Below are 15,221 nucleotides of genomic sequence, written 5' to 3' on the forward strand. Positions count from 1 at the left end.
TTCTATGTTAGCAAATTGCTAATTACAAATGTTGAATAAATTAATGAGTATTGTTCTCAATGGAAGGGATAACAGTAGCCCACACATACACCTGTGTTCCCCCTTCCTGCTCTTGCGCTTACAAGCTGTGTTTCGGGCAGAGGTGGTGTACAGTAGATGCCCTCCAGCCATGCTATGTGACGCTTTTTGATGGGTCTTTAGTTCCACCTGCGTAAATCAATCCTGTCCGGTCCTGTTTCCAACTTGAGCTTTATACAGAGTGGCCAAAGTTACATACCATTTGGTTAACGTGTAATATAGGCAACGTTTGAGGTCTAAACAAATAACTCCTTACTGCCTTGGTAAAAACAAACCAAATGTTTATAGGAGCTTTAGTCTGATGAAACGCAGCAGCATCCTGTAGTCTTGGTGGAATTGAGTTTCTATTCCCTATGTATTTTTCCACATAAAATTCTATTTTATTTATTTCACCATGACAAAAAGCTAAATTTACTCGTGGATGTCATTTTAAAATTCGATATAAGTTAGCCGAATATTTTAAGCATCTACTTCTTCATTCTAAGCGAAATTATTTGATAAATAGATGATTAAGCAATCAACTCTATGGCTTTAGAAAACTGCCCTTCTGGGTGGTTCAGATAAAAACGAGAAGAAAACACAACCTGGTTTGATTAATGAATAATGGGGGAACATAAACCTACCAGTTGGAAGGCACTTGAAGACCTTCCCTGTGATACTCGACTTAATTTGTGGTCACCTCTCAGATTTCCAGTAAAATAGCCAACGCCAAGAAAGCACTTTATAGACAGACCTATTACATGGAGTGGAGAATACACCAAGCCGCTGTAGGGGCTTTTTCCTGTATGTTTTAAGAGACTTCATATCAATTTGTGCTCAGCCAAGTTTTTCGGTTAATATTATACCCCTCAATGAATACAGGAGAGACATGTTTTCTATGGAAAATCACTGAAGGTTAACCACGAGGACAATCACTATCCACACAGTGAAAATATAGTATAAGGGCTCTATTCCATCCGCATCGCGGAGGATCATCTTTACAGCATGATTTAAATGAACTTTAATCCTTTATTACTAATATTATTATTAGGGATATATTCAATTTGTAACGCCGAAGCGTTACAGATTCAGCGATAGAAATGTAAAGTTAATTTCAATAAATGTAAACTATTAAATTCAACGAAAATGAATTGCCTCAAATTAACATTATCACAGGTCCCCCTCCAAGACGCATTTCAAGGGGGATAATTCTGTCTATAAAATKTAACAATGTTAGTTGGACCAATAGTCTAGACTAGCCTACTACAACGAATCCAGATAATCTGAGTTAGAATAAAAAATAAATTCTGAATATTTGCGTTGGTAGTCCTTCAAAGAATTCAGATAGGCCTATGCAGGATTTTGCAGCTTGAAACATAATGCAGTAGGCTACATAGAAACGAAAGAAAAATGAACAAAAACCTCTCGAAATCTGTTGGATTACAGTTTTCATATTTAAACGATAATCTGATTAATAAATAAGGTTTGACATTATAGTAAATGACACCTGGATATACCGTAGAGTTGATATTCTTAATATAAAATACAAATGTGCTATTTGAATTCTAAGAAGAAAAAAATGAAAATAACATTGTTTTTTAAAATAAATACACAACCATTGTTTATTAAATCACATAGACTTATTGTAGTGACTGTTGTGGCAGCATCCATGGCGTCCAACTAAAAACAACGTGTCTGTCATTCTTTAGACAAGGTCTATTTTCCCAATTGTCCGTTGGAAATTGGTCGTCTGTTGTTTTTGTTAACGCGCTTTCTTTGGGGTTATTACCTATCTGGTTATTTTGTGTTCAGATAGTGTCCCTCCCTAGTTCAACCCGGTTTTGTCTTAACCTACACTGCACAAAAGCCTCTATAACTCTCCACCAGTAAATCACAGTCTGAAATGTTTGAGGAATGGATAGCTACAGTAGCTTATGTCTGGTTTCCAAAAACAAGTGTTTTGTTTTATAGTGTTTGGTGTCCATTCTTTTATTTTATTTTAGTTTGAGGGTTTTAGTCCATGTTGTGACTCTTTGTGTCTTCTTAAGTCGACTTTTCTCTGGAATCCCTTGCTGCAGAGGTCGCATCCGAATGGTTTGAAGCCTGTGTGTTTCCGGCTGTGCGTTATGAGGTTGGAGCTCTGGCTGAACGCTTTCCCACACACTTGGCATTTGTGCGGCTTCTCACCTGCAGAACAAACATGTATACATTAACCATCGTGCTACCTTCAGTAGCCAAACCATATAAGCAAGCATGCTGTTTTATTTTATTGTATCAGGTCTTCAGAAAAATGCATGTCAATTACGCATGACCTCACCATTATGCATTGGGTGGCCGTGTATGCAATTAACATATTTAGTGTTGTAGCGAGGTCTACTAATACACTACCATTTCTGACGCCTACTTGCCTGTGTGGATGAATGTATGTTTCTTCATGTCTGATTTCTGGTGGAACCTCTTCCCGCAATGCTGGCATGGGTAAGGCCGTGTATCAGAGTGGATGAGGAGATGCGTGGAGAGAGTCGACGACCTTTTGAAGCTTTTACCGCATATTTTGCAATCAAAGCTTCTTTCCTGTGGAAGTATACAGGCAAATATAAGTCTAAATATGATATTGATTAGCTCGTCAAAACAGTAAAGTAGCCTATTTTGCTTGTTGCCTTTGAATAATCAATGTCAAAAACTAGAATGGTCTAGATTCTAGAATAGTCACCTGAGAGTGCACAGCTTTATGTTGCTCGAGGCTGACAGCATGTCCGAAGGTTTTGCCACAGATATCACAAGCGTAGGGCCTCGTGCCACTGTGTGATCTGCGAACGTGAACCTCCAACCCATGGGGAGTCGAAAACGCCTGCAGAGGGAAGTTGTTTGAAATTCGTGAGGGGAATGATGGTGGTACAAGGTCAATAAAGGGAGGGACAATTGTGTCCATAACCATACATCTTCAAGCAAATCATTGCTAACATAAAATGCTTAAATATTACATTTGCATACATTATCTTACCTTACTGCATTTGATGCACTTGTAGGTACCATTCAGAATGAACCGTGAGCAGGGTAAGTCAGACTCAGCCTTGATTTCTGGTCTTTTCCCGTGCAGGTTCCCTTCAGAGTACAACCCAACCCCGGGGGCGACGGCTCTCTCGAACAGACCGGCAGCGGACCGGTAATCACTGTCCTTTTCTGCTACCGGACTTCTGTTAAAGAGTGTTGGTTCGATGGCCCGGTCGCTGTAGTACCCTATCGCCGGGCTTCTCTTCAAGTCCATGGGGTGGTGGTGCTGGTGATGGAGACTCTGCTGGACCAGGTGACGGATGTCCGAACCAGAGTAACTTTTCCACGCATAGGGCCGGAAGGGAACAACGGGGAAGGGTTGTGTCTCGTCCACCGGGGACAGGGATTTCTCTGAATCTACTATTGAGTTGCAAAAATAAATATAATTCATTCGTGTAGGCCTATTGTGATTTAATTAATAGCTTAAGATCGATATAGGCCTACAAGCAATGAGGATGTCCCATCATCAAATTGTGAAATTGTAATCGCAGTGCATAATTTATCATTGACTCTGCTACAATCTCCCACTTTGGGATAGCTACATTTTAATGCACCACAGACTAGATCTCTACCTGGTGATGCTGAAGGCGATGGAGGCCGCCAGAAGTCTTCATAAACTGAAGCTGGACTGCACACACTGTCCCCACAGCTGAGTGTGGACTTGGAGGAGAAGTCAGCCGTGTCCACTAGGTGAGAGTCTGGGGAGAACCCGCGGATGGCATCGCCTCCTGTCAACGCATCCGAGTCCTCTAGAATCTTACTATTCTCTGTTTTAATTCCAACGAGGACAACGTGAGTAGCCTATTACAATAGCCTTAGCCTATAACAACGACAAAAATACAACTTTGCTAATGATATCCTAATAATGTAATAATTATTGTAAGAAGAAGAAACAATATAAATAAATAGTAATAGCCTATATGTGTCAGTACAATTAAACGTTATGAATAATAACTATACGAGCAAAATCATTCCACTGAGGTCAGTGTAGCTATCGAAATAATGTAAACATGTAAGATTTGGATACAGGATAAGCCCTTATGGGCTATATATTCCTTTGAATTAACAGCTAGGTTTTCATTATAAATCATAGGCTTGTATTTCTAATATATTACTGCTTCTTTTGAATAAAGCCGTGCCTCACAATATAGCAATCTGTAAAACTAGACAAATAAAAGTGGATATTTATAACAATATAATCAGGCTACAGAAAAACAAATGAGTTTGTTCCATTTCGATTGAAATAATTTGCATGTATAAATGGTGCACCTCACACAACATCCAGACATTAACATGGAAATAACATCCACATACCTGCACATATATGAGCTAAGACAGTATCCAGTCTACTGTAGTCATCTTCTAAGGAGCGAGGTTTGTGGTAGCTGTGCGCCTTCTTACTCTTCACCAAGAAGGACCGAGGCATTTTCACTCTCCTTGTTCGGTCTTTGCTAATATCCAAAATCACTGGCCATCCAAATCCAATAGCAATCTGCACCTCTGGTCCTGGGATGCGGTGTTGCTGTCTTATCCCTGAAAAGATTTGAAGACTATTGGTTGACAATGTGTGGTCAACTATAAGAGATTTCTGGCTGAGGATGGAGCACGCGCACACGCCCTCTCACGTCTGCCAGGTGTTGTGGGCGGGGACAGGTGCCTAGGCTAGAGGAAACTCCTCCCCAGTTCATTGCCGCCCCTGGAGCCTATGATTGGTCCGTCTCCAGAACAAACAGCTCTCCAGACAGCTCCCTCTCACGGATCAGCCTGTATCTCTCCACGGGGAATTAAAACCCATGGCAATCAGGATAAGTGATACACTGCTTTATGTGTTACTTAATCCCTCCCTATACCTAGCTGCAGGACAGGACAGACAGAGGAGAGAGGAAACACGGAGACCAACAGCACCTGGGTGCCAGTCAGTCAGGGTTGCTGTKGGCCGGAGTGTGCTACGTGTGTCTCTAATCAACATGACTCATGAGACGTGTTATCTACATGCTTGATAATGGTACAGTATCCACATATTTCCGTCATCGATTGAGCACGAATGAAAATGCGAATTAGAGAATAGTAGGCGAAGTATGGACGTGGTTGTGCCCAAATAGTCACACGTTGAATAGCCCCTCACTGGCTTACATAGCATTTCTCAAAATGAACAAATGTTGTAAAAAGACTAATGCATGATAATACTGCATCAGTCTGGAATTGTCTTGCGTCCTTCACAAATGTATTTTTATCCATCAATTTGGTCGGTGTCTCTTCATATATACATAAGGCTATATTTGATAACGGCAGACAGTCGCTGTCCACACGCCTGCCTGAGGGGCCACGGGAGTTTCGTATTTCCTGCAGTACTATAATATGBTCAGTGAGTAAACAGTGCTACCTCTGTTCCCTGTGCGCATAGTAAGGCCGCTGATTACCTGTTCTGGACCAATTACGCACAGAACAACAGGCCATGCAACGAGCGCATTCAGCTCGCCTAGCACTCCAGACTGCCAGTGGGGCGGAGAATATCAGTATCAGTCACATTTAGAACGTTTCAACCAGCTGATGGCGCGTGCCAGACATTCAGAATCTGTGATAGACATAAGTTCTATGTCCTTACATTATAGGTCTACTGCATTATCTTGCTACAATATTAATATTCGACAGGTGAAATGATTAACTCAAAACACCTATAAGCCTATTCTTTGAAATTATTTGGAGTATACCACAATGTAACTAAATTAGTTAGTTATGGAAGTTCAAACTTGGCCAATCAAACTAAATAATAGCAATGTTGGTACGAATTCATATTTAAATATAAATGTAGGCCTATTCGTTTATGACCTTTGCAGTGAGACAATACGTTGGTGACAGGAAGAGATTTAAAACATTTTATAATAAATAATTTTGTTTTAGACTCATGACGTAGCATTCTTTTTTAGTTATTTTCTGTCATCTTATTTCTATTATTTTTTAAACGCAGAAGTATTCTGGCAGGCCAAAAACCACAAGTGACTTGCAGGAAATCAAAGCGCCATATGCCCTCTATCGATTAGAAACATCGCCGCTGCATCCGGAACTCGCATTGGGTTGGAGGAGATATGACACGCTACCGCAACACAATCTCCAAAGAAAACGCCATGGCTACCATGGCTACCGATACAAGACACACTGACGCGAGGTAGTCCTAACCATTGCCCAATTTCTGGTGCAATGATATGACTGATGTGACTTTATTTCATATAGAAGCCTAGAAAATATATTCAACTAATCAAACCACTGGATCGTAATTTGAAATGCTTTAATAACATAATCCAAGCAAATCATTTAGGTAGAAGTTCATTTCTAGCCTATTTGAATGGAAACACTTTTAATGCAATTAATTATAGGCCTATCATTTAACAAAATAGCACTCAAAGAATCAAATAATTTAGGTTATTAAATTTGATAGGCTATACAATAAATCTGATAAGAATGGCTTTGGGACCATCAATGCATAGCCTGTAAGTTAGCCTATCTCATAATAATAATCATACATTATGAGGCCGTTTATCAAAATTCAGCAGGCCTATAGATTCCAACTAAATAACCAGTCATCTGATTGATTTGTTCTCCCTTTATGCATAGCTTATTAAAAAACAGGTCCTTCGTGTCTTTTTCCAGATGGCTATTAGCTGTTTTATGTGCATTAGGTATATACATTTTTTWAAAGTACAATCAACAACCATTGCTGAAATATTTATAATTTATAGACTAACTTTGTTTAAAAAAAATAAGAATGGTTTTCCAAACAAGTTTTTACGTATTGAAATGTATCACGGTTTTGAAGGATTGAATCAATGGCATTGGCTGCATGTAATGAACATAATAGCCTCAGCCTCTGTTGAAAGCCTGTGTCAAACTTTGTTATCCTCTCCTCTCATTTGAAAATGCGCGCTGGATCCCAACGCACAGTTCAACAAATATGAAAAAGCAGCCTGAGCCTACGCATATAACTCGTGGTTGTATATGCCTTTATATAAACCTACAGCCTTTTAGCTCATAAAGGTTTCTGACACACAACATAATTCTAAAGGTCGCCTCTCCACTGAGTCAGAAATGTACAGCTATGTTTAAGGTATTCTATTAAATTAAATTAAACCACTTTTTTGTCCACGAAAATGAAAAATGTTGAGCATCTATGCTGCATTGCGCAATTGATCCACGTGTTTAGATAAAAAGTCTCACACATGTTCTTATCAATAAAGAGCTGTACATGTTTTATGTTGTAGCCTATCAATTTAATATTATGCCCGTGTGCGTCCTCTTAACGCGGTATACTATAGCCATGCAATTGACTTAGAAAAATTAAGAGTTTGACAGTCGTGGAGCAGGTTCAAGACATAGCCTACCGGAGTTCAAGCGTAATGAAAGCTCCTCAGACTTGTCACAACAACCCGGGTCCAGTGCCGCTGAAGGATCTTATGCGTTGTTGTCCCATTGAAAGGCGCATTGCAAGACATGCAGCTCTGAAAGTTGGCCTCTTTAAAGCAGCAGAATGATTGACTTCCTGAACGTTATTTCAGACATTTGAGGTGGGGGGGGGGGGGGTTTAGAGCATCACTGACTGAGCGCTAATTCAAACTAAGCTCAACATTGAACCTTGTCAAATTGGCATAGGCTACCAATGAAATAGTGTAATAAGGCCCAAAGTGTCGTATAATTATTTAATCTGTTATCCAATGGGCGTTGTACATTTGAACTGCAAAACATTTTTACCCACCCAAATCAAATCAAGTAGGGGAGAGTGGGGTAAATTGAGCCATTTTCTAGATTCAGCATCACTCCATCAAAGCAAACATAGTATTCTTTCTAACAAAGATATCTACATATATTTCAGTATTTTGTATATCCCTAGAAATCATCAGAAGTCATGCAAATATTACAGTTTTGAAAACATAGCTTGTCCAAAGAAAGTGGTCTCCTGGCACAACTTACCCCGGGTATGAAGTAAATTGAGCTGCGGGACAGGTTAAGTTAAGCTGCATACACATTTCTGTGTTTGAATGAAATATTACCACAACCTTTCTAAAACCATATCTATCTTTATTTCCCAAAGACAATTCAACACGATCACAATCACTTTGTCTTCTAAGAATTTTAAGCATCTTTTAACACAGACTTAACACCTAACAAACACTGTACTTTTTAAATACTTAACGTAGGCCAGGCCCTGTTGTTACCTCACATCCCAGCGATAATGTCCAATGATCAAATTTGCAATGAATCTGACTTTTAGTCCATGAGAAGATTATTATTTTAAGCGTTAGCTTAACCTAGTCAAAAAAGTGAATTGTTAATAGGTTCCTTATTTCAGATATTAATGCCAAACGTAATATGGTTCATCATGGTAATGTCATTGATGATCCTAAAAAGTTTCAAGTTGATAGGACATTGTGAAGTGGATATTGTTTTTTATTTCAATGGACACGTAAAATCGTATTTCCTGATTTATCAACAACTCCGCCATCTCTTAACCAATCCCTTAGCTTTTCTCAAACTAAGTTAAGCAATGTACCATAGGCCTGCATGGTGTTATTTGGACTTATGGTTAATGAGAATATGTTTTTCAAAAGGTTTTCCAAAATGTCCAAGATTGAGGGAAATTTGTTCAGCATAAGGAAAACCACATACATAAAGTTTCTATGTTAAAGGGGCCGCACATATGAGGGATTAAGTGAGGCTATTTATAATAGCGCCACCTATAGGCCAATTGGTGCCATTGTATGTGACCAAATTACGCATGGGTTCTAGTTTGTGTGCCAAATTTGAAGATTTTTTTKGGGGGGATCTATGCTTGAGTTATTTAACCATGTCGAGGAAAAGAAATGATCTAAGAATAACAATAACAATGATATATAGGGAGGGTAATAGCCCATCAATTCATGCAACCCAAAACTATTTTAATCTTATTTAAAAAAAATCGGAGACCAATGACACGATACTGCAGTAAAAGATGTGAGAATGGAATTGTATTTGCTCCACCATGGTTACTATTACAGCACATCAGTAAACACTATATATAACATCAACAGAACTGAAAACACTGAAAATGTTTATCAAATAGTGAAGTTTATTTGTGAACTCAAACACATTCATTTCACATACATGTTGTTTTCAGAGTGTGGTAATGATTATTCCATAGCGTTATTATTCCATGTAGACTTCTCTCTTTACTGCATTATATTGTCTTTCTCTGAAAGTGCCAAAACTGCGTCATGATGCCTTTCCAAATATTCCATCTTTCGTTGTCCTCAACCAACCAAGGAATATCACATCAGTATCACAAAACCTCTTCTGAATAATGAGTCCGTGCGTTCTGGATATAAATATGTTACCGAGCCTGAGTAAGAGACTTGGCTGATAGGTTTTGGTTCTAATGTCTTAAAAGGGCCACTGCGGTAAAAACGTTTAAAAATCTCGCAAATATAAGATGTCCATTGTTGTGTGCCTCATTTCCAARTTGCGATGTAATTTACGCATTACGATGACCGTACCGAATGCATCGTTATTTACGAGCCAACTTTAAGTGTTTCCCAAACAAGCACGTAAAGAGAACGTGTGCTAAATGCGCCTTAAGACCATGTGTCGATACTGATAGGATAGAAAGAAAAACAGCGCTCGGATCAGCTTTCTCCATTCAAATCTTATTTAAACATAATTATCCCACAATACTGATGACAGATCAACTCATAGAGAGAGATCACCTTCTATGGCTATTGAAGGCGACACGGTTTATTATGCTTATAATAATGCACGAAATCACAGATTGGGTTTATCATTACACACGTTGTCACACAGAGGCAAACATTACAAACTGTAGCCTAGTCGCAAACTAGAACTCAATTGATTGAACATGAAATTTATTTCAATAAGATTAAAATAGCCTAATTAGGCTGTGTAGTCCATGTAATAATCTCTGTAATAATCTCGGTTTTCATTTGTTTCCAACAATTAGAAATACTTTGGCAACTTTGTATTTGTAGTCAATAACGTCCTTCTGAAGTTATCGGCAGTTAGTCATACCAATAGAATCATGATGTTTAATATATTTTTAGCGGAGATCTGTGAATAATGTGACGCGGAAGGGCAAAAATGCATCTAACGACGCACTTTGACTGCTCTACGAGTAGTCTGGATCACTCGTAGATGTGCAAAGGTTTCTATGAGCCACGTTACTAACGAAGGCTCAGGGAAACACCTTGGCTACTAAATATGTAAGGATTATCTTAATGCTACGARGGCTCTGGGAAACAAGGCGCAGGTCATGTCAACCTAGAGAAGTTGTCTATTTTAGTGTTCTGCTAATCCTGATAATGGATCAACATCAACCTTTATGAAACCGAGTGGTGCGTATTTCTCTGGCTGGCAGAGCCTACTGTTTAAAATGCCATCATTGTCCCAGATCTGTCATGCCAAGGCATCACAATGACCATACGAGTTATAGGCTATACAGCACAAACTGATCTGAGACCAGGCTTATACAACCCCTCCTACAGTTTGGTAACACTTGACAATACACTTTGCTTCATTCACAGAGGAAACAAACAGCCCATTTCTTATGATGCATCCCAAATGGCAAGCTATTCCCTACATAGTGCATTACTTTTGACCAGAAGCAGTGCACTACACATAGGGAATAGTTTGCCATTTGACAAACATTTAGAATTATCTTCTTAGTATTTTCAGATAAGTGTTGTTTCCCAAATGCAGTAGATTGTTTCATTGGCTTGGACCGTCATTCATTTCGTGCAAAAGTACAACATAGCAATACTTCTGTTTAACATTATTTATGTTCATACAAGATTCAGATTACAGTTCTCATACTTCTCATTATGTCCCTTAATGATTATTTATTTAAAGATCAATATGCCCACTTTAGAAATAGCAGTACTTCTAAATCTGGGCTGGTTTACTTAATAAACTAGTTACATGCTTCCATTAACCAACATGCTGAAACGTATTCTAATCTATGAAATTATGAAGTGATCCTAAATCAGTCCTTCCTCCAAAAGTAAGATCGTCCCAACAGAGAAAAGTAGGATATATGAAAACATCTACAGTACATTGAGACTGTGGCTACGTTCCCATACTCTACCCCTTTCCCAAAGAGTGCACTTGTACACTCCCCCTCATAGATATAAAAGAAATGCACTGGTATAGGGAATATGGTGGAAACTCCCTTCAGCCATGCTTGCACCAATCCAATGCTTTTAAATGCATGAGGGGAAGTGAACAAGTGCTCACTTCTGGAGAAGGGTGGAGAATTGGAACGCAGCCCACATCTGAAAGAAATGTCTGCTAATCAGTTATCTGTGCATCTTGACAAAACTAGAGTGATATGTCCCTTTCAGCCGCATCCTACATTAAACAGATATGCAATAATTCATTAGATACATATTTTCAAGTCAAAATGGACATGAAAAACAAACAATTACATATATACGGAGTATACAGGACTCAAATTGACCTTTGGATAGGCCTATACCAGGCCTGATGATAGACAGGTTGTATGTCTAAAGGCCAAAAAGCCAACATTATATCAACCTAGGTCGTATTCATTAGTGCACATTGTTGCAAACGGCAAGTTTTGAAACAAAAACATGTTTCTTTTTTTTTTTAGAGAAGTGGTACACCGTTCCTGGAGGAACTGCAAGCTCCATTTCCAACTCCTTGGTCTAAAAACCTATTTAGTATGTAGTCCCCTGATGGGGGACATATCAGCTGTTAAACTGTTAACAGGTACTACACTAGTCCCTCCCTGTTTTGGTCCTTTTTTTTCTCCTTTGTTTGGTGTCTAGTGAATACGACCCTAATGCTTGTTGACACTGTTTGATACTGGGGCTCATTAACCATGTTCAATAGAGACATTCATCACTCTTCAGTACATTATTCTCTCCTGATATAATACAGACACCCACACAAAAGGGCTCTATACATTTTTGATTGTTCACTTATAAAAGCGATAAAAAAAATAAAAACTGATTGAAAGAAGTGTCATAGTCATCATAAAGCATAAAACATTTTATTGCACAGTCTCTGTGTGTTGTGTCTGTTGTACCATGGTTGGTTGTGGGGCTGAGGGAGTGCCTGTAGTTTGGTTGTCTGGGTGGGGTCACCCTGGACGGGGTAACCCCAGTCCACTTCCCTGGTGGTCAGCCTAGCTCCGTGGAGCTCAGGGGGCTACTTGAACCTCCATGTTGTCCTTCTCTGATCTGCCTGCCTGGGGTCCAGACCAGAGCAACACACTGATATGATCCTCTTCAGGTGGGTTTTGGCAAAACAAGAGTAAAGCAGACTGACGCAACAGACAAAGAAAACAACCAACTCCACCACAGGTGTGATTCTGCTACGACTTCACTTGTTGACAAAGCCCACACATTCCATTCCAAGATTCCATTGAAAGGAGCTCCCTACATTGGAGTCCCACAGACAGTCAAACGCGATTCTCCTGAAGAGTGGCTTGCTACCATGGACAACCCCTCTGTCCCACTGTACCAGATCAGAACTGCCCTGATCAGCCTCCAGGCGTCTAGCGATGGTGCCCATCACCCAGTCACACGGTGGTGTGTTTGTGGGTGCCAATGGGAGGCACAGAGAGAACCAGACCCTGCCCATCATCATCCCCCTCACTGTCAGTGTCCCTAAGACCCAGGGAGGGGTGCAGCCTGATGCGGCTGATGCTGCTGTGCTGATGGTCCAGGTGGGAGGGGGTCTTGCCTACACCTGTGTCTTCGTCCGAGGAGTGGTACGACTCGTCATCTGGTATGTAGTGATTGACAATGTGGATCCCATCAAAAGCGGGCTGATTGGACATGCTGCTCCCCCTCTGGCCTTTTAGGCAGCGGATCTGTGGAAAAAGACAAGAAGCGTTTAATGGAGGAGCATGTAGAGTAATGTATAATGGGGACGTGTAAATAAACACACTGGTGAGTGGGAATTGTAAAATCAAAGATCCATACATTGCCAAGGCACATGAGAACATCAGGGTTGTTCATCTTTCTAGAAATCACATGCACAAACTACAACAAAGACGTCAACACCAATGAAAACATCAGTTCTGAAATTTTGACACTTGGAGATGAATTTYTAAACACATGCAGCGGGCACGTTCACACTCATTTGGGTAGACATGGTCCAGAAGCGGCTGTTGGGAGGAAATATAGGAGGACGGGCTCATTGTAATGGTTGGAATTGAATAAATGGAACTGAGTCAAACATGTTGTTTCCATATGTTTGGTACCCTTTCATTTATTCCATTCCAGCCATTACAATGAGCCTGTCCTCCTATAGCTCCTCCCACCAGCCTCCTCTGACCACGCTCCCCCTTCCCCACAACACATCAGATATTAGGTATAGGCTGCAAAACCAGTGGAAGAYGGGTAGAGGTCAGGTCAAAAGCTTGGTCTGGACCACACCTGCCCTGCCTAGAACTCACCTGGGTCAGCCTGCCTCGCAAAGACAGACATGTAGAGAGAGAGACACACTTAGAGAAATTGCTAAATCTAGTTATTGTACCGGTACTTGTCACTTTTCTCAAATACCAGTGCTTTATCTGTTAAATGTAAAAAAGGACAAATGTACAACGGAGATCAGTGATTTGAAACTACCGTGTTAACTTGACTGATGCAAGTGTGCAAAGACACTTCCGGGCTAAAAACCAAGAGCCGTTCATGACTTATTTTTGATCCTGAGAGAGATTAGTCAACTTTGGTTTAGCTCAACTCTCTGTGGCCGACTGGAAACCTTACTCTCTTATGAGAATGTGTGATTGAAAAGAACTGAGGCATCACTTTTTCTTCTTGGTCCAAGTCCATCTACTCTGATCTATTGGTCTCACTACTGCTCTTCTACCATCCCCAAGAAATGCATAAATTAGGCCTAATAATTATGCATTGACAAATGGAATCAACTAGCATATTCACCTCTAAAAGTCAGTAGTCTAGTCAGTATTTCCAGCTAACTGCAGTATCTCCAGGATTAGATCTCTCAGGTCATGAGGGTCAGGCAGGGGAGTTTGTACACCCAGATCCTGGCAATGAGGCCATTTAGAACCTTACACCACCAACACTTCAATCAGCATGTTTCATAGTTTCACTGCCGCCCATTCGTTTCCAACACCTCTGACCAAATGGCACCCTATTCCCTTAATTGTGCACTACGTTTGACCAGACCCTGGTCAAATTTAGTGCACTATTAACCTTTTCACGTGTGAGTTCCAAATATCTCTAACCGTCGCCCCTGTGTGAGTTTTTTCATACGCGTGATGTCAGAATGCTCTCACAGTTCCAAAATGTGATTGTTACGCAACAGGACAGTTACCCGCCCCGTCCTCAAACCAAGGCACGCTGACTGCTAATTATCTATAGGCTGTTTCAACTTGTCAATTTCTAAATATTTTCTAACAAGTTTTATTTTCTAACAGTTTGAATTGAGGTGTGTTCCGCCTCCTTGTTAATTCACATAAGAAGCAGCCCATTTCGATGTTGTGGACAATTTATGATTGAGGCTTTATTGGGCGGACAAACATCTCTCTTCAACGAGAGCCCAAGCACTTCCCTAGTGTTTCCCCCGATCAAGTATGAAGACATTGCGCATCTCTCCTCAGAACAGGCCTTGCACAAACATTTTCCCCCAGCACATTTTCTGGCTGGCACCCGCATTGCCTTCATGGTTGTTTTCCTTACACATTAGACATGTGTGTGTTCCTATCAAAGTAAGTGGCTTATTTTCTGTATATCGTGTTGTCGTTTATGATGTAGCACACCATATGTATGTACGGATCAATGTATTTGCTGTTTTATTCACGTTTTCAAGTACTGGTGACAAATCATGCATCGCAATTCTTGCATAGATTGTAATGGACACATATGTGTGTAAAATACTTTTTTGAATGTTGTACTGATTATGATGAGCTAATGCTAAGATATTTGCCGGCTATGTGTGGCGCCAAGTTTGTTGACAACATACCATGCCTTCTGGTTGTCACGTAAGTGTCTGTCAGACCAAAGATGTTAAAACAAAGGATAGTTCACTCGACTGACTTCTGTAGTTTAAGACAACTGTGAACTTGGGAAAAATAGTAG

At 40.1% G+C, this 15,221-nt stretch overlaps 2 protein-coding genes across 5 annotated transcripts in view; both read right to left on the reverse strand.

Annotated features, from left to right (window-relative positions):
• Positions 1–1,929: 1,929 nt before the first annotated feature.
• On the reverse strand, positions 1,930–7,589 carry LOC111975660 (zinc finger protein Gfi-1-like). Of its 2 annotated transcripts, none has more exons than XM_024004150.2 (7): positions 7,488–7,589; positions 4,426–4,644; positions 3,684–3,839; positions 3,062–3,471; positions 2,771–2,908; positions 2,466–2,631; positions 1,930–2,244 (listed from the first exon to the last, which is right to left on the reverse strand). In XM_024004150.2, the coding sequence occupies exons 2-7, from the start codon at positions 4,535–4,537 to the stop codon at positions 2,057–2,059; spliced, it is 1,170 nt and encodes a 389-aa protein (XP_023859918.1). In that variant the 5' UTR covers positions 4,538–4,644; positions 7,488–7,589; the 3' UTR covers positions 1,930–2,056. The 2 variants fall into 2 exon arrangements, with proteins under 2 accessions (XP_023859918.1, XP_023859916.1); XM_024004148.2 differs by having other exon boundaries at positions 3,684–3,878.
• A 1,599-nt stretch (positions 7,590–9,188) lies between these two features.
• The window catches only part of LOC111975653 (ecotropic viral integration site 5 protein homolog), a 68,602-nt gene continuing 62,569 nt past the window's right edge, over positions 9,189–15,221 (reverse strand). For all 3 annotated transcript variants that reach the window (XM_024004139.2, XM_024004137.2, XM_024004136.2), the window contains one exon: positions 9,189–12,985. In XM_024004139.2, coding sequence (XP_023859907.1) covers positions 12,692–12,985 — 294 coding nt within the window. In that variant the 3' untranslated portion in view covers positions 9,189–12,691. The remainder of the gene's footprint in view (positions 12,986–15,221) is intronic.

The sequence above is a fragment of the Salvelinus sp. IW2-2015 genome, linkage group LG16 (genome assembly GCF_002910315.2).
Source record: "Salvelinus sp. IW2-2015 linkage group LG16, ASM291031v2, whole genome shotgun sequence".
Classification (NCBI taxonomy): domain Eukaryota; kingdom Metazoa; phylum Chordata; class Actinopteri; order Salmoniformes; family Salmonidae; genus Salvelinus; species Salvelinus sp. IW2-2015.

What these genes read in the sequence shown, in the direction of transcription:
- LOC111975660 (XM_024004148.2), bottom strand. Translation starts at nt 4,537, where the DNA reads ATGCCTCGGTCCTTCTTGGTGAAGAGTAAGAAGGCGCACAGCTACCAC. An exon ending in CTTAGCTCATATATGTGCAG is followed by an intron (nt 3,879 to 4,425) that starts GTATGTGGATGT and finishes GAATTAAAACAG; the next exon opens with AGAATAGTAAGATTCTAGAG. An exon ending in ATAAAGCTGTGCACTCTCAG is followed by an intron (nt 2,632 to 2,770) that starts GTGACTATTCTA and finishes ATACTTCCACAG; the next exon opens with GAAAGAAGCTTTGATTGCAA.